General features: G+C 33.7%; 1 protein-coding gene across 2 annotated transcripts in view; it reads right to left on the reverse strand.

The window, feature by feature from the left end:
- Positions 1-27804, reverse strand: part of LOC145293039 (metal cation symporter ZIP14-like) — a 107567-nt gene that overhangs the window by 36248 nt on the left and 43515 nt on the right. For both annotated transcript variants that reach the window (XM_080139343.1, XM_080139342.1), the window contains exons 2-3: positions 23474-23633; positions 7446-7615 (exon numbers count right to left, since the gene is read on the reverse strand). In XM_080139343.1, coding sequence (XP_079995469.1) covers positions 7446-7615; positions 23474-23633 — 330 coding nt within the window. The remainder of the gene's footprint in view (positions 1-7445; positions 7616-23473; positions 23634-27804) is intronic.

Genomic DNA, 27804 nt, shown 5'->3' on the forward strand with positions numbered 1-27804 from the left:
CCCTTTTAGGGAGATACTTAATTTAGCATCTTGTCCCTAGCAGGGTTTTTGCAAGGAGAGTGAAAATGTCTGTTAGTTTTAAAAACTGTGCGAGCATGAAGTTTCCAAGAGATCCAATCAAAAGCCCGAAAAGACAACATGGCATCCTCCTTGCAACCTCTATCTCACAGAAGAGATGTTGCGAGTTTGTCTCTGATGTATCGTTATTTTCATGGAAAGTGTTCAACTGAGCTTCAATCTATGGTCCCCCCTCGCCAAACTTTCACAAGAAACACTCGTCTAGCTGTAAACACTATCAATAATTTCCCCCACTCTTTATCTGTGCCTAAACCTAAACGTAGATTCCATGAACAAAGCTTCTTTCTTAGAACTGCACGCCTGTGGAATTGTCTTCCGTTTTCCTGCTTTCCGGCTGACTACAATATGGTTTTGTTCAAGTTTAAAGTAAATAAGTTCTTGATGAGCCGTTCCATATAAGTTATTAAATTTACCAAATTTTCATTACTAATGATTACTATATTGACCAACTTCTACTGTACACTCTTTAACCCTTATCCTTGAGTGGCCTCTGGGCCTTGATAATGTGGTGATGCCTTTGTAAAAAAAAAAAAAAAAAAAAAAAAAAAATGGCATTCAGCGCCTTAACCAATAAGGCTCACCTTCCCGTGTACAATTTCCAACAGTATATATATATAGTTTTAATTATTTACAAGAAATTAGTTCTCAATAAAATTAAATTTTACAGTATATTTAACAATTGATAATCCAATGTAAGTTATGGTATAATACAGCACTTTAACTGAAATAAATTTGATGGGTGGGAGTTACCTTTCAGAGTGAAATTTTCTTTGAGCAATAACAGTAAAACGTTAGCAGCTAGAGAGATATCTGTTGACTGACTGGAAATTTTACTTCCAGTAAAAAGGCCCCAAATGTTAGATTTCTCGGCCTGTTATAACGGATGGCCTTGGAATAATAACTTAAGTTGTTAATGTTTACTAGAGTATTTATAAAAAAAGAATTTTTATCTTTCTTTAACATAAAAAAAAAAAATGCAATTATGTGGCTGCTGTAATGATCTATACGATTGTGTCAATAGTTGGACTCTTCCCAGCACCATAGATAGTGATAATGGTGGTAACAGAAAGAGTCACTATGAGGAATCCAAGTGCAATCTCTAAAAACCGATTATTTCTGTACTTTCTGTAAATACATTCTTTGCTTAACTCTACTTCTTTCTTGTCTTATTTTTTCAGTTCTTTAAGACCACAATTTTTTGTCATATTTGGCATCTAATTTCACAAAAACACTATGATGATGAATATTACACACTCAGTTAACTAGTACTAGTTCATATTTATATGTAATTACATGTACTTATTACAAATAGTAAAACATTGCACTTAAGATCAACTATGTAAAATCACTATATGTAACAGCGTTCTGCATCAATTACAATTATTTATAAGTTGAAAAACAGCTTCATATGTTGCGAAACAAAATTGAAAATCCAAATACTCCCAGGCAATACGGAGTCAGGACAACTAGTCAAGCATATAAGAAAGTGAATATTCTCCTTGGAGATTAACACAAACTATACTTTCATATGCAGCTATAGATCTATATATCTATAAAAGTGAAAGTGTGTGTGTGTGTACATTTTCTGACACAATAACTGTCAATTTTCAGTCTACAGACTCGAAATTTGATATACAGGGTATGGAGATTTGGGAAAATTTTTGTAATCCGTTTTTGGACAGAAATTTGGGTGTTAAGGAATCAAAGTTCAACGATTTGACCTTCGAGAACTCTACCAAACTCCTCCGCTAATTTTGGGTATAAACAATTGAAATTTTAGATATAGGTTCCTTGGACATGGATCTAACTTAACTTGATTTGAGCCCCAAATAATAAATGTTTAGGGGTCAAAGTTAAAAAAAAATTTGACCTCTGCGGTCTCTACCAAATTACTAAAGACAATTTCTGAAATTTTACATAAAGGGTATTCAGAGATAGGGCAAACTTTTTAATCGGTTTGGGTCGAAAATTTGAGCTACCAATATATAAATCTATGCATGTATGTTTGCATGTCTGCCTAAAATTTTCAACAGAGGCAACGGATTTTCACAAGATCAGTATCGTTTTGAAGCTCGACCCTTCACAGGACAAATATCGAAAAATTTGCTAAAAACATTAATTTTTTCACTCTCAACTGGGCACTTTTCTACGCCGATATTTTTGAAAGTCATCCCCTCTTTTCGATTGTCTAGCCTTAATTTAAACCTACATTACTTCTGGTTTGGCGGTGGTTGTAACAGCAAAGACGTCATATTTTTTTCCCCCGTTCTTTTCCTCCTTCGCATCACGGATTTGAGCCTGCCTTCCTACTATCACTTTTTTTTTTTTCTTTTGCTCAACACACACCTCCAAACACCAGGGCAATGCCAGGCGCCCATGCTAGTAGAACATATATATATACACACACACATATCTATATATATATATTTTTTTTTTTTTCAAGTTTCTATTTAACCCATAGTTGGGTCCCTAACAAGTGCCACCACTCTGGGTCAAAGTGGACATGGGAGCAATGGCAATTAAAAGGTGGCTCCACACTCCCCAAAGCCTGCAAGCTGGGCCTCACCATCGGATATAGGTTAAGGTCATATCCAGGACCCCCTAATTTTCTGTAAAAATTACTTCTAACTATAAATAACTTTCTACTCAATCAATTTTCATAATTTTTGGATATATTATTATTTTCGGCATGACAATTAAGTACATAATATTGTTTTTGCTTAAAAAAACATATTTAAAAACATTGATTTGTCAACTATCTTAATAAACACCAATAACACAGCAAAATGAAGAGTAAAAATAAAAACACAAAATCCAAGGTATCTTACACTGAAAGTCTCAGAAAAAAAAAAAAAAAAAAATGATTGTAAATAATTTAAAATATTGTAGAATATTATTTGTGTTTCTAAAATTTTCATGTAAAGATTTCTTTTTTTTTTTTTTAAGTGACAGAATTTGAGGAACAATTCATTTTAAAGTGAATAAAGTTAGACAATTTTTTGATAGTCACATTAGATATTTCTCAATCACTTTTGGCAATTGGATAATTTCACTTTTTTTTTTTTAATGGGTATAAAAAGTGATAATGCACATACATAGGTACACGCATATAATTAAAGAGATAATGAAAATCTCCAAAGATACACATTAGGTAATCAGATCTGTATAGAGACAATATAGCAACATTTTAGTGCATCAATAAATGATTCATTTTATGAGCAATAGGTTTTTAATGAGCTTTCAGAAAACAATCCCAATCAATTGTTAAATGAATCTACAAAGATAAGGTTAACACGACATTTACAGGTTGATCCAGTTTATTGTAAACTTAAGCATGATAAACTGACAGAACATAATCTATTTTTTTTACTCACATTCATCCTAAACAAGGCATATTACGATGTGGATGTAAGTTGGGGCCATGTTTAGGAGAGATGAGCAAGTTTACGTTACATTTAAACTTTTGCATGTCAGTACAGTCAGGGAAGCAGGTAACAGGAAGGGAATTCCAAAGTCTAGCTGTCCAAGGGAAGAAACTATTAGAGTAGAATGCCTTCCAACATTTAGGGACCTCTACAGTGAAGGGGTGTGATTTTGTTGCTAAGTGGGTTTGTTAGGTGTATATACATCGAGGAGGCACAAGTGCGATGAGTTCATCAGAGCACATTCCATTAAAATACTTGTAAAACAGGCACAGAGATGCAAGACTGCGGTGATGAGACAGGGGTTGGAGCTTGATTGACAGTGTAAGACCTATTAGATTAGCGATTCTTCTTTGAACCTTGTCCTAGACGGAAAGGAGCAATAGATGCACCAGCCCAGATGTAGCAACAATAGTCTATACATGGGTGAATGGTGGCCTTGTAGAGATATAGGATACTCTCAGGTGCAAGTAATCTTCTAGCATGATAGAGGGAAGCTACCTTCTTTGCAGCAGCCTTTGCAATGTCCTTGATGTTTTTGTTCCAGTTCATATTTTATTTTTTATTCATTTTTTACTGATGTTTCACTTCAAACAAGGCACTGAGCCAGCTAGTCATGAGGGGATGACTATTTGAAACCAGATTTATTTATGGAGTTGGGCAGCGAGATGTCTGTTCACATTAAATTTGAATTTCTGCATGTTAGTACAATCAGGGAAGCAAGGGCCTGGGAGGGAATTCCAAATTGCAGCAGTTTGAGGGAAAAAGCTATTTGAGTAGAAGACTTTACGGCATCTAGGGATCTCTACAGTGTAGGGGTGGAATTTTGCTGCTTGTTGGGTATTGCTGTCGAGGAGGTACTAGTGCTCGGAGTTTGTCAGAACACTTGCCACTGAAATACTTGTAAAACAGGCGCAAGGATGCCATGTTCCGGCGATGGGAAAGAAGTTGAAGTTCAGTTGATAGTTCAGGACCTATTAGCTGGGCAACTCTTTTTTGAGCCCTGTCTAGGAGTGAGAGACTAGTGGCAGATGCAGCAGCCCAGATGTGGCAGCAATACTCCATGCATGGGTGAACAGTGACCTTGTAGATACACTATACTCTCAGTTGTGAGTAGCCTTTTAGCATGATAGAAAGAGCTTACCTTCCTTGCAGCATCCTTGGCAATGAATATCAGGAATAATAAAGGTCCAAGGATTTACCCGTTTGGTACACATACATTTATATCATGTTTTGATGTACGACTATCGAGGACAATCTGGATTTTTCTCTAAGAAGGATTTGATTATGTTCAGTATACGTCAAGTAATACCATACGATTTGATTTTCATGCGAAGGCCATCGTGCCAAACTCTATCAAATGCCTTAGATATGTTTAGGCTACTGAATCCAAGGAATTTGAAAGAAAAACTCCCAGGCAGGGTGTTATTAGTCATGGCTATCAGTGGCTGAGAAGCCTTCTTGTTTCTTCTCATGCATTTAACAATGTAGCTAAACGCCGGGTAGCCCCGCTAGTCTATATATATAAAAGGCAAAACGCGTGAATGAGTTTTTGTATGTCCAACAAAGGATTTTTTCGCCGGGCTTCTCGGGGGGGGGGGGGGGGGTACTATCGCTTAGAAGTGTTTATATACCCCCTAGATAATATTTAGGATTTGCGAACGCACGTTGCGTCTAGATTTATTTACAGCGACTTTTACATGATTCTTGCTATTTTGGCCCCTCTCAAGTTGATTCAGCTTTTTCGTATAAAAGCGTAACTTATGTGAAACTAAGGTGCATTTTCTCGGCTATGGGCTGGGAGTGTCCAGAACGCAATTGACGTTTGGTCAATGTCGGTTTTCACCATTATATCAGATAATTGCTTTCATTTGGACACACTCCCCTAATAAAGGGCAGCTGGTTTTCCCCAACACATTGGGGAAACAAAACCAAAGTTGGGTAAAAAACAAACCTAAAAGAACTATCCCGCAGTTAAAATTAAGTGCGGGATTTACTTTTCCTTGACCTAATTAATTTCGCCGCCCACCTGCCATTTATAAACATTAAATTGAAACTGCTTTCAGTTACTTTCCTTTCGTGGGCAAGCGGGTAACTTACCAAGGTTTTTGTCTCAACGTTCCAGGTTCAATCCTACCTATCTACCCCCCCCCCCAATTTTTTAAACAAGTTTTTATTTTTATATTTTACTTTGTCTTCTTTTTACATGTTCGTTGTTTTTTTGTTTTTTTTTCTTTGTTTTTCCGATTTTTCAAAAGAAAAATAACATAGGGTTTGGACCCCCCCCCCAACACACATCCACAGACACCCAGGCAACGCCGGGTACCCCTGCTAGTCTATAATATAAATTTCACCTGTCTGTTTATATGTATGTATGTATGTATGTATGTATGTCTTAAAACTTTCAACAGAGGCAAGGGATTTTCATAAGATCGGTATCGCTTTGCAGCACAACCCTTCGGATGAAAAATTGGCTAAAAACATTAATTTCTTCACCCTCAACTGGGCACTTTTCTACAAGGAGGGGTCGTTTTTTTTGCCGATATTTTCGAAAGTCATCCCTCTTTTCGATTGATTAGCCTTCACCACTTTCGGTTTGGCGATGGACACAATGGCAAAGACATCACATTCTTTTTTTCATGTTCTTTTCCTCCTTCACAGTACGGGATCGAGCCTGCCTGCTATGACTTTTTTTTTTTTTTTTTGCTCACCACACACCTCCAAACACTCAGGAAATGCTAGGCTAGTTCTTTTATATATGTCCACATGTTTCTAGAATAGTAATTACAAGGTTATGGAGGGTTTTTTTGAAGCATGAAAACAATGTTTTTATATTTAATAATTTACATTTTATGATTCAAGCGGTCCTCCACTCTTGTTCACAAAAAAGTAGTAAAATAAATACATTTCTTTATATCAATAAATATAACATGAGATGTGTGTCTGTTCATGCATCAATTATCAATGGTTGATCTCCGTACAAAAGCAATGGCAATTTTGAACTCTGCAAGTTCCTATGAACTCTACAAGTTCCTATGGATGTTCTATCTTGTTTTAAATAATTAAAAGTTTTTTGCATTATGATTTAAAGAAGCACTTTTTTTAGTGAAAACAAACATATACAAAATTGAAACTCTTAACCGGAGATCTACATATAATCATGACAAATTCCTTGTTTGAAATTGAATCTTTTATTAATTGATCCCAGTGTCACAAAATTGAATCCTTTTATCATAATAAGCAAACAAAAACGAGATTTCTATGGTTTTTCTTTTATGGTGAATGATAATAGCATGTTTTTATTACTGAATCACTCAAAATTTGGTTGTCCTAGCCATTTTCTGAGAAAAGCGGAATAATATAAAATTTTATAATGAATCTACACTTGGAATAGACATTAACACAGTCCATTTACAGCAAGAGAACTTGTGGTCATCTGCTGATACCAATCGTTAAGGAGAAAAAAAAAGGGAAGAAAAGAATAAAACGAAAAGAAATGTCTAATTCACTGATGAAAGGTGGGTATCGACTGAAACAAATCTTTGGTACGAGAATTTAACTTTATAAATTTTTTTTTTTTTTAATGTTTTCAATTCTCTGGTGTCTTTAAAATGTAGTTCGGAAAATATATATACATAGCAATTAAGCTACAAAAAATTTTCTGTGTTTCATCCTTATAAGGATTCGTTAGACTATTGTTCTGTGTAGCTTAAGTGCAAAATATATTTTTAAAACTTACTACCTATCTCTAGTTACATATTCAGCACTGTCAAAGTAAATACTGAAAATAGATACATAAAATAATTATTTATATATATATATATATATATATATATTACATACACACAAGGTACTTTTATTCAACTTTAGAAAAAAAAATATCTAAACATAACCTGATTTTTTCCTAACACCCAAAATGATAAAAAAAATAAAGAAAAAACTTACTTCTGGAATAAGTACCAAAAGGCCACTTCCTGCCAAACTGCCAACTGCAAGAGCCACTAAAAAGACCAACACTTTTTTGTAAATCCGAGTGTTCATGATAGGTAGCACAACCACACCAACCAGAGCACAAATGTTGATGGCAGTCACAAACAAAAAGCCATAAGCCCATGCTGCAGAAGAACAAATACAATCCAAGTGTAAAAATTTCTTATGCTACATGTGATAATTAACAAAAAAATAACGTAACGTTACAAAAATCTATTTTTGTTGAAATACATAAGTAAAAAAAAAAATTAAAAAAAATAAGACAACTAAGACGTTGGTTAAAGTGTGAATGTTATCTTAAGGTTTTTCGTTCAATCCTAAACAAAGCCAACAAGAGGCTTTAATAAGTTAGCTGAAAGGATTTCACAATGCTTAGAGAATGAAATGCAAATAATGTATTCCCAAAAATTTCCATAAGGGATTAAGCTTAGTATTCCATGACATTTCTAAAGTTTGACGTAATGAACATGAAAGCAGCTGCAGGAACACAGAGAGCCAAAATATGATAACAATCACCAAGGTGATCATCATTCAGAAAATTATAAATCTATTACTAATTAAGATTGAGTATCTGTCTGTCCAAAGCTGAACTATACTATCACTTATATTAATGTGTTATTGTATTTCTATCATTAATGGAGAATAGGTATGTCTGAAGCGAAACTATCTTATTACTACAGGGTGGCCCATTTAAAAGAAGCACAATCTATCTAATCTTACTCTTAACGACCAACTGACACCACAAGACAAAATGCAATTCTTTTTCCAACAAGATGGCGCTACATATCACGTTTCACAGATCACTAACATGAGTCTATGACATGTTTACGGAAGAGAGAATAATCAGCAAAGGGTTATGGCCACCACATTCCTCGGACTTGTCATGTGATTTTTATCTTTGGGGGACTTGAAAACAAAAAGTTCATGCAGATAATTCTCACAATCTAGACAAACTAAAGGAGAACATTACCAAGGCTATCAGGAGAATCACCAGAGAAGATCTACAGGCAGCGTCTGCAAACGTCGTTAAACGTGTCCAGAAATGCATAGATGTCAACGGAGAGCACTTCCAGCATCTTTTATAACACTGCACGTAATTTAAACAATAAAAGAATGTTCCTCTTCTCTACTCCATTTTCTGGGCTACAAAAGTGGGCCAACATGTACTACTATTACTGGCCATAGTTACTCAACTATTGTACTTCCTTTTTATGCTCAATTTAACTTTATTTATTCAAACTAATGTTATACTTTTCGATAATTTTTTTAGGGGAGAATGGGACTGGGTTCAGGTCTGTTCTGTTGTCATAATACCATCCTCTCAGCTATTACCTCCTCCTTTTTAGAAGGAGGGGAATAGTGTAATACCTGTTCTATGGTCTTAATACCATTCTCCCAGGAATTACCTTCTCCTCGTCGGTGAAAAGAGAGTAGTGATATACCAGAAAAAAATATGACCAATAATCGCATATTTTTCCTCATCAGAGAAACGCAGTCAAATATTGACATCTGTTTTCTATTTTTAAAAGGTCATATTTTTTTGTATACATTCACTATTTTTTTTTTTTCCTAATATGTTCAGCAACTTTTTTTTTCCAGAAAGATAAAGGCCTAAATTTTATCATATGAACAACAGACTAATATAAAACTTTTTTGACTATTTTTAATAGAATTTTAAATTTCCCAAACAAACACCATTCACTGCGATTTCTGTCTTGATGGGTAACACATTTAAATATTTTTTTTAAAAAAGGTTTTTGAATCAATTTTTTTTATTTTTTGTCTAAATAAGATTTGCTATAAAAATATGCAAAAATATAACATAAGTACCTGAATTTCAAATAATTTGATCTCTATCTCAATATATAGATATTGTGAGGCGAAATTTTAAAAAAATCCAAAATTTAAATGTTACTTTTAAAGAAACTATGGTAGGCTTTACAAGATAAAATAAATTCATTTAGTCCTAATGTATGTGAAGAATAAAGGTTTAATTTTTTTCATAAACAATACACATATATGTATATATATACTAGCAATTCAACCCGGCTTTGCTCGGGCCCTATGTACTGTTAATAACTTGCCCTACGTGTGAATACACTTTATGTAGGATCTCAACTATTTAGATCCAAAATTGTCTGAGTAATTTCGTAGAGATCGCGGAGGTAAATTCTTTATAAATTGAATGCCAATTTTGACCCCTTAACATTAATTATTTTGGTCTCAAACCAAACAAAGTTTTACCCATGTCCAAGTTACCTACATCTAAAGATTCAAGCCTTTAGACCCAAAATTGGCGGAGATACTGCAAAAGGTTAAATCTTTTGAACTTTGACCTCTCAGAAGCTTAAATTTTCGACCCAAACCGATTAAAAAGCTTGCCATATCTCTGAATACCCTTTATGTAAAATTTCAAATGTTTAGACCAGAAATTGTCTGAGTAATTTGGTAGAGACCGCAGAGATCAAATTTTTAAAACATTGACCCTATTATGACCCCTTAATATTTATTGTTTTGAGCTCAAATCAAGTTATTAAGTTTGATTCATGTTCAAGGAACCTCTATCTATAATTTCAAGTGTTTAGACCCAAAATTGTCGGAGGAGTTTTGTAGAGTTCTCAAAGGTCAAATCGTTGACCCCCTTAACAGCCAAATTTCTGTCCAAAAACCGATCACAAAGATTTTCCCAAATCTCAGTACCCTGTATATCCAATTTCGAGTCTGTAGACTGAAAATTGACAGAGTTATTGTGTAGGGAAATGTACACACACACACACACACACACACACACAGACACGTTCACTTTTATAGATATATTTGTCGCCGACATAACCCCCAAAGTTAAGCAAAGATGAGGCTGGCCAGTACCAGATGAATTACTATTTTGGAAATGCTAGGCATCTAGTATCATGGTGGTCTAGTATCATGGCTGTCTTGTCATCAGAACCAAGTGTTTCTGGATGACAGAATGAGGTAGATGCAAGTCCTCACACTTTTAAATAAGTCAAGTGCAAGTCACAAGATCATCAGATAGTCGACAAACCAGTGATGTTCCTATTTACTTGCCTCTCCAGGAGGACAGAGTTAGACACAAGACCGGATTTTAATGTGAGGAAAATCAAGCTCCCCAAAATGGATAACATAAAAATAGCCCCAGTCTAGAAAGATTTCTCCTTCATTGAATGAGGAAAGGAGAGGTTAAGTGTAGCATTAGAACAGATAGTACACTTTGATCTTAGCCCCCAAACCAGTGATATATGTGGTCTTCATAGACAATGTTCTCTCTATCATTAAATCATTTCTCTCTGATAGGCTCATAAGTGGTTGATGGACAAAAATCAGAGGCTTGCAGTATTAATGCTGGAGTTCCTCAAGGGTCCATCCTGGGCCCAACTCTCTTCCTGACTTTTAACGGTTAATTTAAAAAAAAAAAAAGAAAAGAAAAAAAAAAGTCTTTTGAACGCTGTTATTAAAACAAATTCTTTTCTACAGTTTGCATTTTGGAGACGGAAGTGTTTTTTTGAGATAAGTGACTTCTATATTAATCATACTTTTTATTTTTAGATTCAAATATTAATAACTACATTTTATTTCAGTATTTAATTTATGTATTTCTGTTTTATTAAATGCTAGCTTTTTTCTCGTCCATAAATGTTTATTTATCTACCAAGTTGATTGCAAAAATAGATTAGGTAATTGTATTTTTAGTTCGTGAGATGGGAATCTATCACCATACTTTCTCTTAAACACGTCCGTTGGACTTTTATTAAGTATTCTACTTAATTTTTTTTTTTTAATGGAGAATAGAAAACGCATTGTGGATGCGTTATCGGCAGCTCCCGTTACTCTCACTTCTCCTTATTTGTCCCTCAGTCCTCATTTTTTAATGAGTGATTTTTCTGACAAAGGGAGAAGAAAAGGCTGTTTTCTAGGTTGGCAGTATTTTGCGCGAACAGTTGGCAGAGATGGCGGAAATTTTCTGTTTCTATGTCTATTCTTGTAGCCATGTCACTAGTAAGGGTGCTGGAGGTAAACATTTTATCTGGGCTGACGTTATCCGCCTGATAGTCAGGGACCTGAACCTTGGATTAACCACTAAGGAGGCTGTCCTATCAGCAGGTGCAAAGTACTGGGGCTGCTATATTGCCATTTGGTGAATGGATTCTGGACCATGCAGTAGCTTCTGGTGGGGCCTCTCGATGCCATACTAGTGGGTAATTGTTATGGCTTTACCTTAACATGTTCTAAAAAAAAAAAAAAAAAAAAAATCTTTGTTTCTTTTTCTCTCTTAGTTTCCCCTCTCTGTCCTGCTCTAAGCAAATCTGATGACCTAGTCCACAAATTCAAAAATTCTATCATAACATGTTTCAAGAAAAAATACACGATTAAACCCGGTTCTCCAACTTCCAACGTAGACCCCTACTACCATGTCTCCTTCAACATCAGGGGTCTACGTTCTAATCTTCCAGAGGTTGAAACCCAATTACAGGAGACTAAACCAGACCTTTTATTTTTAAGCGAAACTGGCATTGGACAGGCTATTTCCCTAGAAGAGTTCGCAATTAAAGGATACTCTAACTTAACTTCTAAATCTGACCCTCAAGATTGCCATGGGCATGGAATATGTGCCTATATTAAAGATGACTTTCCATGTGGTAGGGACATCTTCAGAGAAGATCCTAACTTAACCTATATGTGCTTCCAGGTTGCATTAGCTCACACTACTGCATTTATATTTACTCTCTATCGCCCCCCCCCCACAACAGCGGAGTTACTATCTTTAAAAGCATATCCGAGAAAATTGACCAAGTCCTATCTGTTTATCCTTCAGCTAAAATTTACGTATGTGGAGACTTCAATGTTCACGTTGAATGGTTGACCCACTCGAACACGAACGATGATGAGGGGATGTTCTGTCATGATTTCTCCACTGCTTATGACCTTACTCAGATTGTTCAGGAACCCACCTGTGTGCCCGACAATGATGGCCAGTATGCGAGTCTACTAGACCTTTTTCTCACAACTTGCCCTGAACTATGTTTAGTTTCTGTTCCGTCTCCTCTTGGATATTCCGACCACTCTGTTGTATCAATTAAGATAAAAATGAAATGTAATAAGTCCCCAGACGTACTTCTCCATCGTACAGTATATCGATACACTAAGGCTGACTGGGATAGCTTCCGTACATTTATATCGGATCTACCTCTGCATTCCATGTTTAAAAAGGATGTGTCCTCTATAGTATCAGACCCGATGGAATGGTTAATTGTAGGTGTAGACCGTTTCATACCCTCAAAAAAGTTCTAGCAAAAACCTAACAGCCAGCCATGGTTTTCTCCAGAATGTGCTGCTGCCATTGCGCACAGAAATCACTTTTTCCACTGCTTCCAATGTAATAGATGTATGGAAACTAAAGCTGCTTTCAGGACTGCCAGCAACCATTGTAAGAAAGTAATAAAGAATGCAAGAGAGTTGTATGCTCAATCCGTCAAGTCCAAAGTAGCTGAGCAGCGGCTTGGTTCCCACTAGTTTTGGCAAATAGCAAACAGAATCATGAACAGAAGCGTGTGCTCTATCCCAACTATCATCAATGGACCTGAGGTAATCTCGTCAGCATCAGACAAAGCCAAACTCTTTGCCAAGAACTTTGCAGCTAATTCTACCCTTTGCGACCAAGGCTGCCAACCCCCAATATTTCCTCCTGTATCAGAAAACACATATATACATATAACTGTACGTGATGTTGCCAAGCTAATCAAAAACCTTGATTCCAGTAAAGCAACCGGCCATGACGGTATTCCATTTATAGTACTCAAAAAACTTCAACCAGAACTAGTGCCCATACTTACAAAACTGTTTAAACGTTGTCTTAAGGAGAATAGCTTCCCATCACCCTGGAAAATCTCATCAGTATGCCCTGTATTTAAGAATTCAGGTGATTGCTCATCCCCCTCTCAGTACAGGCAAATAAGTCTCCTGTGCGTCATGAGTAAGTTGCTGGAATCTGTTAAATACAGAAGTAATCAACCATCTCAACAAAAATAACCTTCTTAGTGACACTCAATATGGTTTCCGTTCTGCTAGATCTACAGCAGACGCGCTTACAGTTATATCTCATAGGATTAGCAAATCTCTCGACGGAGGCAACCTTTCTAGGGCAATTGCTCTTGACATATCTAAGGCCTTTGATAGGGTATGGCAGAAAGGTTTAATTCACAAGATCTCTAGCTATGGTATAGCTGGAAATGTCTTAATTATTAAATCATTTCTTTCTGATAGGTTTATAAGAGTAGTAATTGAGGGGCAAACATCAGAAGCTCACAGTATTAATGCTGGTGTCCCTCAGGGGTCCATTCTGGGCCCAACTCTTTTTCTGATTTACATTAATGATCTTCCAAATCACATCCTTACATCATTTGCAGACATTTATGCTGATGACACTACCATTTATGGTAGCACATCTAAGACAGTAAACAACCAAGTTCTCTCCGATTCTCTCTCCTCTGATCTTGAGCGCGTGGTTCAGTGGGGGGAAGACGTGGCTGGTTACCTTTAATTCATCTAAAACCAAACTCCTATCTTTACATCATCAATGCTCTCATTCCCATCTGACATCAATTGAAATGGATGGCTATCGTCTAGGAGAAGCCCCATGTTTTGACAAGCTTCTGGGTTTGACCTTCACTCCTGATCTGAAATGGAACACATACATCAAGTCTGTTGCCAAGGTCACTGGAAAGATGGTGTGATCCTTCTACCGCTCCAGAAGATATCTCACTATTGATGCAATTCTCTATCTATATAAAAGCCAAGTACGTCCAAGGATGGAATACTGCTGCCATTTCTGGGCAGGAGCTGCTAAAAACAGCCTATCCTGCCTTGACAGAGTACAAAATAAACTTCGTGGCTTAGTGGGGGATGCCCTTTTCTCTTCCCTGCAACCTCTCTCCCACAGAAGAGATGTTGCAAGCCTATCTTTGTTTTATCGTTACTTCCATGGCAGGTGCTCGTCTGAACTCCAATCTCTGGTCCCTCCTCGCCAATCTTTTATGAAAAACACCCGTCTAGCTGAATCCACTGTCAAAAACTTTCCCCACTCTTTATCCATGCCTAAATCAAAACGTAGATTCCATGAACAAAGCTTCTTTCTTAGAACTGCACGCCTATGGAACTCTGTTCCATCTGCCTGCTTCCCACCTGACTACAACCTGGATGTCTTCAAGTCCAACGTAAACAAATTCCTGATGAACCGCCCCCTTAAGTAGACACTTTATTAAATCTCCACACTAATGTACTGTACTTACAATAACCCTTATCCCTGAGTGGCTTCCAGGCCTTGATAAGTGGTGACCACCTTGTAAAAAAAAAAATAAATAAATAAATAAAAAAAATACCCCCCTTCCTCATCTGCAGTCACTCCTACCCTTAAAATATTTTTTAATGTAACCAAACAAGCAAATAACCTTTTTTTAATAATTGAATTAAATTATAATTCCAAACGTCATTCATGGTGAAATACCTTCAATATTATGTTATTTTCGCTTTATATTTTTTCCTTCATACAAATTTCTATCAAGCTTTAAATTTTTCCTAGTAAAAACCTGCAAATAAAAATAAACTGAAGCTGATTGTTTTTTTTCTGATATTTTTGTTTTCCATCAACCATAAATTCTCTTATTTTCAAAAATTGAATGTATTTTTAATTTCATGATTACAATCATTTCCCCAGTTGTAACCTGTGAACCATATACTTGTTTCATAAACCATATAAAATTGGTTTTTCTCCAATTTTTTATCGCATAATTTGCGAAAAAGACTTTCATTAGAATTTGTTAGCCCTTAAAATTGTGACATCACGTAACAGCAGATTTGAACGTAATTTTGGAAAAGGGGGAGGTAACAACTGTTTGTAAATACAGAACAACTGTTTTTAAGCCGTTTGGTCTTCTGTAGATGAAGTAATATCACATAACAAATTGCCGAAAGAAATTATCATATTTTTAGTAAAAGGCACAGATGTTTAGCAACTTTTTCGTTTTTGATATTGATTCATCAAAGCATTTCCTATATAATAGTATATATAGCAATATTGGGTTCACTAGAAGAAAATTTATTTCTTTTTCAAAAGATTTAAAAGTAGCGTTTTTCACAAAAATAATGAAAATATAATTTGTTTTTTTTTTTGCTAATCTGAAAGATAATTATTAACATATTCAACAAATTTCACACTCCAAAACACAAAAGATGAAAAATTAAACACATCCAAAATTCGGATTTTCTACCTTAAAATCTGATAGTGCACTGTTGTTTTTTATCTACAATCCTCATCCTCCCCACAATACAATATATTTTGTTCAGTTTCGGCTGATTATTTGTACTCACAAATAAAGAAGGGGGGATTTTGTAGACAAAAGCATATATATATATATATATACAAATAGCGATTTCGAAAAAAAAAAAAAAATACACCATTATAAAGTTCATTCTTCACTTCATAATCAATGAAAATTTGGTATTGATTGGATAATTACTTGATTTTTGATAGATTTTTATAAAGACTCCATCAAAAAATACTTACTTTTTCTGTTTGGACCATGCTTACAAGAAACTGATAGTCACCATCTGTTACATGTCTATAATCTGCAAACTTTTCTACATCTAATTTAAATATATATATATATATATATATATATATATATATATATATATATATATATATATATATATCAATGAATAAATGCAAAAGTTTGTTCTACTTATTCTAACTATATTAATATCAAAACAGTCTATACTTATTTAATTTTATGATGTATGAGATGCTTTCAATAAGTTTCCAGACATTTTTTGTACAGGCATATAAAATTGTCGTACACTCTTGAAAATTCAGTATGTTATTGTTATACATCTTATGAGATGACTGATTAATCTTTATGATTTCAGATTCAAATGAACAGTTACAGCAGGAATTGGAATACACCCTAACAAAACCTGGTTGTCACAGCTGGTGAATTTCAAAAATGCAATCTGGACATAAGGACACTTTAGAAAAACGATATGCAATAAAATTATGTTTTAAACTTGGAAAAAATGTCACAGAAACGTATGGAATGCTTCAGACAGCTTTTGGATGATCTTGCATGTATTGAGTATCAGTTTTTGAGTGGCATAAGAGATTCAAGGAAGGCAGGAAGTTTGTGAGTGATGATGAGAGGTAATGGGAGAATAAGTCAGAATACCAGAGTGGATTAGTCAAATCAAGAATTTCATAGATAAGAACTGTCATGTAACTATACAAACAATAAGTGCAGTTTGATGTCAGTGTGGGAACTGTATACACAATTATTCACTAGGAACTGAAGATGCTGAATATGTGTGAAGTTTGTCATAAGTGTGCTATCCTTGTCACAGACTATTTGACCAAGATGAGCATCAAGACAGTTCCTCACCCTTCCCATAGTCTAGACTTTGCTCCCTGTGACTTTTGGTTATTCCCTAAGCTCAAGGAAAACTTTAGAGGCTGTCGCTATGAGACAACCGAGAAAATGAAAGAGGCTGTGATGAGGATCATTGACATGCCCACACAAGAGGACTTCGATGGGGCTTTCCAGAAGTTGTTTGAACAGTACAACAAGAGCAGCAGGAGGATATTATTACTTTAAAGGGAACTAGAGTTTCATGTGTGTACTATCAATAGAAGTATCTATACAAAAAAGTCTGGAAACTTATTCAAAAGGCACCTCGTACATATAGTAATCTACAAGCACCAGCAAACAGTAATAGGCATTTCTAATTTGCATATTTATTTAATAAAGAGTTTCTAATAAGTTAATATTCTTAATTTGTATTGTCATGTTTTCTTATTTCAACAGATTTTGTACTTTAAAATTTTTTCTAAGGAAATTTTAAATAAATACTATATAAGGCAAAAATAAAATGAAACAAAATTTACATTATTATTTCATCAAATGCTTAAAACAAGAAATGCAACAAATTATCCTTATTCCATGGAGTTAAAAAAAATTAAGCTTTTCTTAGATGAAATAACTAGCAAAATAGAAGTAAAGAATTACTAGTTTGCATAAATTTGAAAACTTTAAAATGTTGTAAATAAAAGCCCTGATCATAGATGTAATTTAAAATAGTAGAGAAAAATTGAAAATGAAGTCCATGTAGCTAAATATAGTACAATAACATAATCCGATCAGTGCAAATGTTATATATGAAAAAAAAAAAAAAAAAAAAAAAAAAAAAAAAAAAAAAAAAGGTTTTCATATAAAAAAACTATATTCATTCCAGAAGACATTTCGAGATTATATATACCATTTTCAGATATTGTTATGGTCTAAAAGGGTCACTAAGACCGACACGGATACAGTTTAGAAAAGATATTTGTATTTACAAGACAATACATAGAGAACGAGAGTTGTAATATTTAATGCCAATATGTTGTACTACAGAATACACACACCACAAGAGTCAGTACCTTTTGGTATATTTATACTGTTCTGAAATGTTTATATCTTGTGTATGAGCGAGTCCTGTGCAATACCCTCCCCCTTCTAAGTGTTTTCGGACTAAAAAGTTCTGATAGTAACTTCACTATTTCCGCAAATTTCAGATCTGAATTTTTTTTTTTTTCTTTTTTTTTTTTTTTTAGGTAGTCTACAAATCTGCTGTGCTCAGTAATTCCTAACTTTCATGAAAGTAGTCAAACTTTTTTTGCATCGGTCCAGTCTTTGCAATTGACATTGAAAAGGTCTTTATACCTTCCAAGAAAGTGTTGAATATTTTGTCTTTGTTGAGAACATAGGTAAAGGTCATCATGGTGTTCCATATCGCATTTTGATGCCGTATCAACTCATCTTGGGTCAGTTGGGTAACATAGACTCCAGTTTTATAAAAGTTGAATAAAAAGTAAACAATTTCATCAAGTTTATATATTTAACAAATCAACACATTTAACAGATTTATCTCTATATCTATAAAAGTGAGAATGTGTGTGTGTGCGAGGACACTTCTCAACCTATATACTCAATGAATTTTTGATCTTCACACTTGAAATTTGGTAATAAGTTTTCACCTGGAAAAAAGAGCTACTAAGGGGTCAAAATTTAAAAATTGGTACATGTGAGTTATCCGATTTTTGCTGTTTGCTTACTGCTTCACGAATGCACATGTATCAGTTTCTGTATGGATTAAAAACTAATAGTTATGCTTATTTTACAACCGGTCAACGTCGGGCAGTCTGCTAGTATATCTATAAAAGTGAGAATATGTGTGAGGACACTTCTCAACTATATACTCAATGAATTTTTGATCTACAGACTTGAACTTTGGTACATAGGGTATTCAGAGATGTGTAAACTTTTTAATAAAAAAAAGGGGGGGACTGCTAAGGGTTCAAAATTGAAAATTTGATACTTGGAGGTCATCAGATTACTATCTGTTTGTCAACTGCTTCACGACCGCATATGCGCGAATCATTCGCATTATGTTAAGAATAACTAGGTTTGAAAACATGTTTTAAAGATTGTTGCAAGCTGACCTGACAAGCTTATCGTACTTGACTCAGTCTTTAGGTTTTGGTTTCGATCTCAGTTCAGTATTTTTTTTTTTTTTTTTATGGACAAAAAGTGAACCGTTTAGAAAAAACAATGCTCACATGCATATGTCTCAGTTTCTTTTCGTTTTTTTTTTTATTTCTATTTTTTTTTTTCTTTTAAGGAATTTAATACAGGCACATTTTCCAGTATATTAAAAAAAATCATATTTAACAAATTATAAATTTCCAATAGATACACATTTTATAAACAATTTTAATTTGGCTGTTTAGGTTCTATCAAGCACTATGGGTTATCTAAAAATCAAATCCAGCCTACATGCGTCGTGTACGCATGCACGCACACACACACATTTATTGCAAGTCTCTGACTTGTAATATTTTTAACTCATAATGGGGTATGGTCCCTCACAGTTGGGAGATTCTATTTATAAACGCTTGAATTGACGAATCAAATTAATTCATATTCTGCTACCAACCAATCAGAAACCAGAATTGCTTCATAAAAATTAAACCATTTTTTTTTGTTCAGCAACCTTGCATATGTTTTCTTTGTGCCAACACGGGAAGAATCTTTTGCTCTCTGGCTACAAAATTATAAAGTCCGGAACCTGTTCAGAACAACTGTCTGAGAACTCATCATTTCCAGAACTTGTATAGAACAACTAACCTTCAGAAACTGTTCTGAAACTAAACATGGCTTCCAACTCAAGAGGTTATGGGCCCAGCGTGATACTTTATTTTGATGCATCAGAATCAAAATTCGACTTGTAGCAAGTAAAATTTTTAGGATATTTACGAATCCTAACACTACAAAGTAATTCAGGCACAACCTGAAAAACGACTCCATTGAAAAGAATGCAACTGTCTTTGTGGAATTAATACAGTGCCAAGATGACCGAAGTCTATCACTGGTAATGAGAGAAGCCCTGATTAATTAATTAAAAGAAAAGGTATATCTCATTGCTGTAAGCCACTTTCTAAACAGACGTTTTGTTATGAATTTACAGGACAGCATAGCACCATACTCAAAAAACAATGAATATTGGCGCTATCATTTCCATCAATGCGCAAATAAAAAGTTCTTAACCAATTCTTTTAAAATTTTATAACAAAAGAAATAAATATATTAACTATTACATACCATTTGAACAAAGTTTCTATCTTGATTTATTTTTGTACTAGAAAGATGTTCTAACTTTTGACTAGAAAGTTACACGTTTTGTTCAAATTCTGTGATAAAGATAATTCTTTTCTCTTATTGTTTTAAAAATATGAAACGTCATTGACTAGTAGAACCTCTGTATCGTGTATTTATATGAACAGACCTGAAACACGTGACTCCAAAAAGTAATCTACCGCTTGCAGATACGCCATCGCGGCACGTTTCGTAGTTAATAGGCAGAATTAAATTGCAATTTCTTGGAATATACAAACCACAATAAAAATATTAAAATGTCATTTTAAAGAAAATTTTATTTTGAATTCAGTCATAAGTTTTATATTGATTGATATAGGAGAAATATATTAATTACTGATTTAAAAACTATGACTATCAAATTAAGTAGCAGAATGTACCTTGTCCAGCGCTAAATGATACATCGTTTGGTATTACTAATATTAGGTTCAATATATTAATCAATAAGGAATTGTCTCTATAATAATAAATACGTAATCTCTATGAATTAAGATATCATATTTAAGTGTATCTTATGACCGGGTAGCACTGGATGGCCTGCTAGTGTGTATATATATATAAATGTAAACTGGAAGTCTAAAACTTCGGTTTTGCCCTCCTTTGGGTTCATCAGTAGAACATGTCTGAACTCAGGATTCAAACCCAAATCACTTGCATGCGAGAGGAGTACCCTGCCACCTGAACCACCACGCCATATTCAAGAAAATCTACTGACTAACACAGATCAAGCAAACCACAGTGAAGTCAGACTGTGAAATATACCAACTTCTTCTCAACAGGGAGTGTAGTCATCCAACTACTAGGAACCCAAGCCAATGTCTTCACTTAACAGCATTCATGGTTTGTGTGAGCTGTGACATTGTCCGATTGTAAATATGAATACATGCACACACACATATGTATGTATGGGTGTAAGCACTCATAATACATAGCAATTAATCAATAATGTTTTACTGCATTCTTAAGCATAACCACACTCAAATTTAACCTGTCTATAACCCCTTCCCATTTTCGTCATTTTCTACTGAACATGACGCAGCTGTATTGTCCGTATCGGATCACAACCCATCATGTGCCATGTGCATGCTCTGACCCCCCTCCCCCCGTCTGATGGGACTGGTATGCATTAAGTCAAGAAGGCACCACTTGTGAATTAACCAAGGAAAAACCCGCTTAAACAATTTGACTATTTGTTTTTCACTGGTGTTTCAATGGATTTCATCTAAAGGGTTGCATTCTCTCATGTTTCATAGAAAAAGAAATGGGTTTCCTATTTAAGCAATGCATTGACTTGACCTCTGAAGCTGTAGTCCTACCCCACTCCTCCCATTAATTGCCTTGGAACCCCACATTATACTGACTGACATCTGTCAACTTACTTCCCATGAATACACCTGCGACTTCTTTACATCCCAGAGCAGTACATGACACGTCAAATCTTTTCACTAAATAAAGGGACCAATTTTTCTTATTTTATTTGATTTATGAATCCATGGCATTTCAGTAAAAATATAAAATAAAACTACCTTTAATATCAAAGTTACAAGCAATTATGAAACCACAAGAGGGATTTATAATAATTCATGTCAAAAGTTTTCAGAAAACTTAGTTGACTGATCATCACTTAAATTTATATTGCTTTCATCATATTTCTTTGTTAAACTACATATTTGTTTGTACTTGCGTTTTTGAATGATTCCAAACTGTTGCAGGTTTCTAAATTAAAAAGAAAAATATTCTGCTACAATTTTTATTAAACGACTTTAGTTATAATTTTAGGAGTGTTGCCCCTTATGACAACACAAACTCCTATGGCTCTTAAAGGACTGAGCCTAACATGGCGAAAATGAGGATAATTTTTTACTAGATTTATGGTCTAGAAAGTGTAAAATACAAATGGGTGAGAACTTATGTGGAAAAAGTATATTTGGATGACAAGACTATTGAGGTTGTACAGAAGTTTTACTTTGGTTATACCATTGAAGCACACGGGAGAGCAGGTGCTAGTGTGATTACAAGAATTAGTAGTGAATGGAGTAAGTTCAGGAAACTTCTGCCATTACTAATAATTGCTACGACTATCAACCAAGAGAAAAGTCTATCAGACATGTGTATGAAGGGTAATGATGTATGGAAGTGACACCTGGCCAGTGAAGATTGAGGACATACATTGCTTGGAGAAAAGTTACGAGAATAATACGATTGATGTGTAATGTGAATCTTAAAGACAGCTTTAGATCTGATGACCTCAGAGGAAAATTAAATAAAGACAGTATAGGGATATGTGTGCAGAACAGGAGACTTTGTTGGTTTAGTCACCCTGAAAGAATTGATGAGTGTTTTTATTAGATGCTGAACACTTGAAGTAGAAGAGTAAGTTGGTAGGGGAAAGTCATGGAAAACATGGGAAAATGTAATAAGGATGGGTTTGAAAGAAAGTTAGGTAAATAAAGACTTGGCTAGAGATAGCTTAGTATGAAAGTCAACTTCTAAAAGCTGTTCGATTCATACTATAGGACTATACATTGCGAGTGAAACAGTCGCATGTGGCGACTAGAAATAATGAAACACTTATCTTTTGGTGATTGTATTTCTTTCACTGACAATCTTCCAAAGCTCACTACTGAGTGAAAAATCTTTTCCACTTTTTTTTTTTAATAAAGCGAACAAAGTTAAATTATTTAGACAATAAAGATTTAATAGAACAATATATTCTTTTTTATGAAGGATGTTTAAAATTCAGAAATTAGAATGTTTATATCTTCAAGTATCAACATAAAATTTCTTGTATATTTAGAATTACACTTATTAAAAAAAAACACAGAAAATGTACATACTCGTCACAGAACGAACGTCATATTTTAAAAATCATGTGGGTTTGGCTAGTAAACGAAAATATTTAGTTGTCAAAGGTCAACTAAAGATAAGTTTGTCCTTAGAGCCCTGTACTAGCATGTAAAATGGACACTAAACCAATGATGATAATGGATGTCAGACTATGCAAAGTTGACCTATGTCAACCTTGAAAGTAAAAAAAAAAAAAAAAAAAAAAGTCATTGGTCATGGGTGTCCAATCAAAAAGGTTCATAAAATATATTTTATATTTCAAATGTTATAGACAACCATAAAAAGTACTAGACATGTTAGCCCGTTAAAAACAAAAGCAAAATTTATAGCTCATTGACTTACACAGACAGATTCAGAGAAAAAAATAATATAGATTACCTTCTGACGACTTTGTAAAGAATAAAACTTCTTCCTTTTCTTGCTGACAATTGTTCACTTGCTGGAGAATCAAAGGTGAAAGGAAAAACAAATCTGTTCTTGTTAATCTATAATCATCTGTTAAGTTATATAATTGGAAAATCAAACTGGAATTCAGACACTGGAAAAAGAAAAAGAAAAAAAAACAAACGATGTATCAAATCAGAAAAATAAAACTATTCTCCATGAAGAACAACTCAAACATAGAACATTGGAAGAGGAAAAAAAGTAATTGGTATTTTTTTTATGCAAATCGCTCTTTAGAGACAGATGTCAGGCATGATGCTATTTGATGTAAGGAGTTAAAAAAAAAATAAAAATAAAATAATAGTGCTTCAAGATCAAAAACTTGCCAATATATGGAATAGATTTTGACCCAGAAAACAGCAATTATTCCCCCTTTGCCAGAAATATCATTCCTGGAATGTGAAGAGTGAATGAAAAAATAAGTGGCTGCCACAAGTAAACTCAAGTAACGTTAACAGTATTTATTTGCAATACTTTTTCCTTGTTCTTTAGTTATGATTTTTGTAAAATCGTTTTCAGAACTGTTTTCAGAATTCTTTGTTTATTTCCCTCTCTGGAGGCGGTCAGACAAGATCAAGTGGGGATTTGAAATGACATTGCACTAGGTGAAGTGTACTCCTGCCTACAAAAAACTACCTGAGCAAATGTGGCTACTGTAAATTAGTTGTTGGAATAAGTACGAGTTCTATCATTTGTAGTTTAGTTTGGTTTACAACGCAAACCATTTCGAGTTATTCAAAATGGAATAAATTAATCAAATTCTATAGGTAGGATAATTATTTTATATTCTTTTTTAAAGAAAAAAAATTGAAATTTAATTTTTTGAACAGTTCAACTTCATTGATGACGTCTAAGATTTTGCCTAGATTTGTCTTTAAACAAGTTCTTTAGATTTTTCGGATTGTATTATTAAAAATTAATTGGAAAATTTTCATTCTTAGACTAAATCAATAATTGAGAATAATTAGAAAAAGGAGTGTCCTTATTTTCAGGTGAAGAGTTACCTCTCTGCTTGTAGTTGTCAGATTTGTGGCTTAGTCGACAGGGTATCCATTATTCTAAACTGACTTTCAACTATTTATAAATAACAAAATTATTCGGTTATCCTATGTTTAACAAAATAAATATTGATAGTCTGAACCAATCTAAAGACAGGTATTTTTCTAGTTCTAAATATAATCTTAAGTCTAATCTTTTCTTTTACTTAGTTTCAATTTTAAAAGTATTTTCCTACAGTGATGAAACATTTTTATTATTTATTAGCATATCTACCGGTTATTGCTTGGGAGCATGAAAAAATAAAACAAAAAAAAAATAGAAAAGTTTTAAAATAACATTTTTCTTTTTTTTTGTATCATATAGATTAGTCAGACTACTCTTCTTATCTTGAGTTTTATTTCCACAACATTTTGGCTGATGTAATCTTCGGCCTTCTTCAAGTGTATTTTTGTTGAACTCGAGACTTTCTGTTGAAATCAAGAATTTGCATTGAATTTTGAATGGAACCCTTTATTTAATCCATGGAGGTAGCATGCTCTCATCCCATCAGCCATGACCAGGTAGAAGTCTTGAGTAAATTAAAAAAAATTTTCGACAATCGTCAGCACCAAGAATTGAACCTTCAATCTCTAGGAGAGTTTCACTTGGAACTAAATTTTACCAAGTATTTTATCCATTACGCCATGAGATTTTGTGGGAAAAATTCAGAAGCATCTTTCTCTCTCTCAACTGGTTCAATATAATCAATCGATTGATGCCTTTGTTCAGTCTCGAAAGACAAAGGATACCACTTGTAGGTGCAGCTGCACGTGTAATTGTGAGGCAAGGGTTGTGCAATCTCCAACCACACCTCTCCTGAATCGGCATTGTTTGAGTCCAATGGCAAGAAGTTCAGGATGATGGGAAACAATGCCGAGATAAGCGGAGAGCATATACAGCACCTGGAAGTCCCAAATGGTCACCCATTTAGTACTGACCAGGTTCAATGTTGCTTAACTTCGGTGATCCAGTGGGAACCGGTATGTCAATGTGATTATGCTGTACTTCAACATAATAGAAAGTAGAAAAAGAAAGCTGACTGTTCTAAGTTCAGTGTTTTTCAAGCAATTACCAATAAGAATTTTTAAAAATTCATATGCATTTTCAAATGTCAAGCCAAAAATACTATTACACACACGGAAGTTGGATAGAAAAAATGCTTTAAATATCAACAAAAAGGACTAAATTTGTTTGTGTTGACCACCAAAATAATAATACAAAAAGAAAAAGGTGTCCATATTCTATTTGAGGCAATGCAAAAAAAGAATATATCGGCTTTGTGGAGGTGTCTTCTAATTTTTAGGTGGACGCATACACATAACCAGACAACTGCCATTTTTATTATTTATTTACAATTTATTTTAATGAAGAACGAGCAATTGTCCATCACTATTAATGGCTTTTAGATAAATAGATATTGCTTTTTCTATTATTGATCACGCTCTAACAATCAATTCTGACAAGACAAATCTGCTTCAGAGATTTAAAGCAAAAGAAAAAAGGAAAGAAACTTAAAAGCAATTGTTCCTAACGTAAAAGTGCATGCCCACAATGGACATAATTTCAATGTAAAGAAATACAATTTAAAAAGTTTATGAATATATATGCATTTGTTAGGGTTTTTTTTTTTTTTTAGATTAAACCTATATAACCTTTAGCTGACAAATTAATATTTGATTCTGAGTAGTCAATTTTTAATTATTATTGTTGTATCACATTTTTGAAAAAATTACTTTTTAAAATTACTTATTCTCATTCGGAGAATTTGTAATATGAACACATTTTTCTATATTCACTTAAAAAAAAAAAAAAAAAAAAAAAAAAGTTTGTCATCAATAAAAAAAAAATTCAACATGTTTGTTAAATATCGACTATATAATTCTTATAATTACTTGTATAGCATAATATTGCTTGAAATAATTTGATTTCTACAACCTAATTAAAACTTTTCCTTACTACATTGCTATAATAAGACTAATACAAATCTCACAAATGGTTGTCAGCTTCATAAGTATTTATTATGTACTATACTTTGTATTTCTCTTGTTTCCTAATGCTTTGAAAACTACACAACTTACTTATCAGAAATAACTGTTGGAACTAAAAACAGTATAGTTAAATAATTATAAAATGTAAAGCCTGGCAAAATGTGCATCTGACAGCAGTTAATAAACACAGTAATGGAGCAACCGACAGCATTTTTTTTTTTTTTTTCATCGAAACCTGGTGCACATTGGACAATGTTCTTACATGAAAAAGTGGATTTTAAATCAATTCTATTGAAAACATTAAATCTGGATCTATATTACATTTTTTGTATTTTTTACGATCACACACGCCATAGTTTACCAAGAAAAATATAAGTCAGATTCTACATTTTCGGGTCAAATTTGTGTAAACATCCAGAAAAATATCTACAATAAAGGATGATGATGAAAAAAAAAAAAAAAAAAAAAAAAAAAAAAAAAAAAAAAAAGATTTTAGATTGGGGGATCACTTTATGTAAATTGAACCTAAAATGAGCATTCAGTTCCTCACCAGTTAACGTTAATCTAGATATGTAGCCAACTGGAGTTTTCATTAAGTGGGTGGGTCATTTTCTTTTATTTTGTTTTGAATAGTGGGGTAGGCTTTTTTTCTTTGAAAATAGGTAAAACTTTTCGATTTTTTTGAGGGGGGTGGTTGTTATCTGAAAATTTTAATTTAATTTTCAGCAGAAAAATAATGACTAAACTTAGTTTCTCACTTACAATAAAACTATGCATTTGTTATAACTTTCACTTAACACAAGTATCATGGTTGTCAAAATTTTTCAGGCATGTAATCACTAATTTCAGATAAAAAAAAAAAAAAAAGCTTCCCAACCCTTAAAATTCTAAAAAATTATTAAAAAGGTCCCCACTGTATTTGCATAAATCGTTAGTCGTGGAAATTTGGTAAATTGGATTACTTACTCATCAAGAACTTGTTCTCGTTGGACTTGACAACCATATTGTAGTCAGTTGGAAAGCAGGAAAATGGAACAGAGTTCTACAGGTGTGCAGTTCTAGGAAAGAAACTTTGTTCATCGAATCTATGTTCAGATTTTTATTTAATTTGTTTTTATTTTTATTTGAACCATATAATATTAAAGGTGTATTATCTGTTTTGATTGCATTTTTACACAAGACTTCAAAGAAAACTTTGGAAACATGACTATATTTTGAGTTATATTTTGCATAAGACTT

The sequence above is a fragment of the Euprymna scolopes genome, chromosome 14 (genome assembly GCF_053919585.1).
Source record: "Euprymna scolopes isolate OS-2025 chromosome 14, ASM5391958v1, whole genome shotgun sequence".
Taxonomy (NCBI): Eukaryota; Metazoa; Mollusca; class Cephalopoda; order Sepiida; family Sepiolidae; genus Euprymna; species Euprymna scolopes.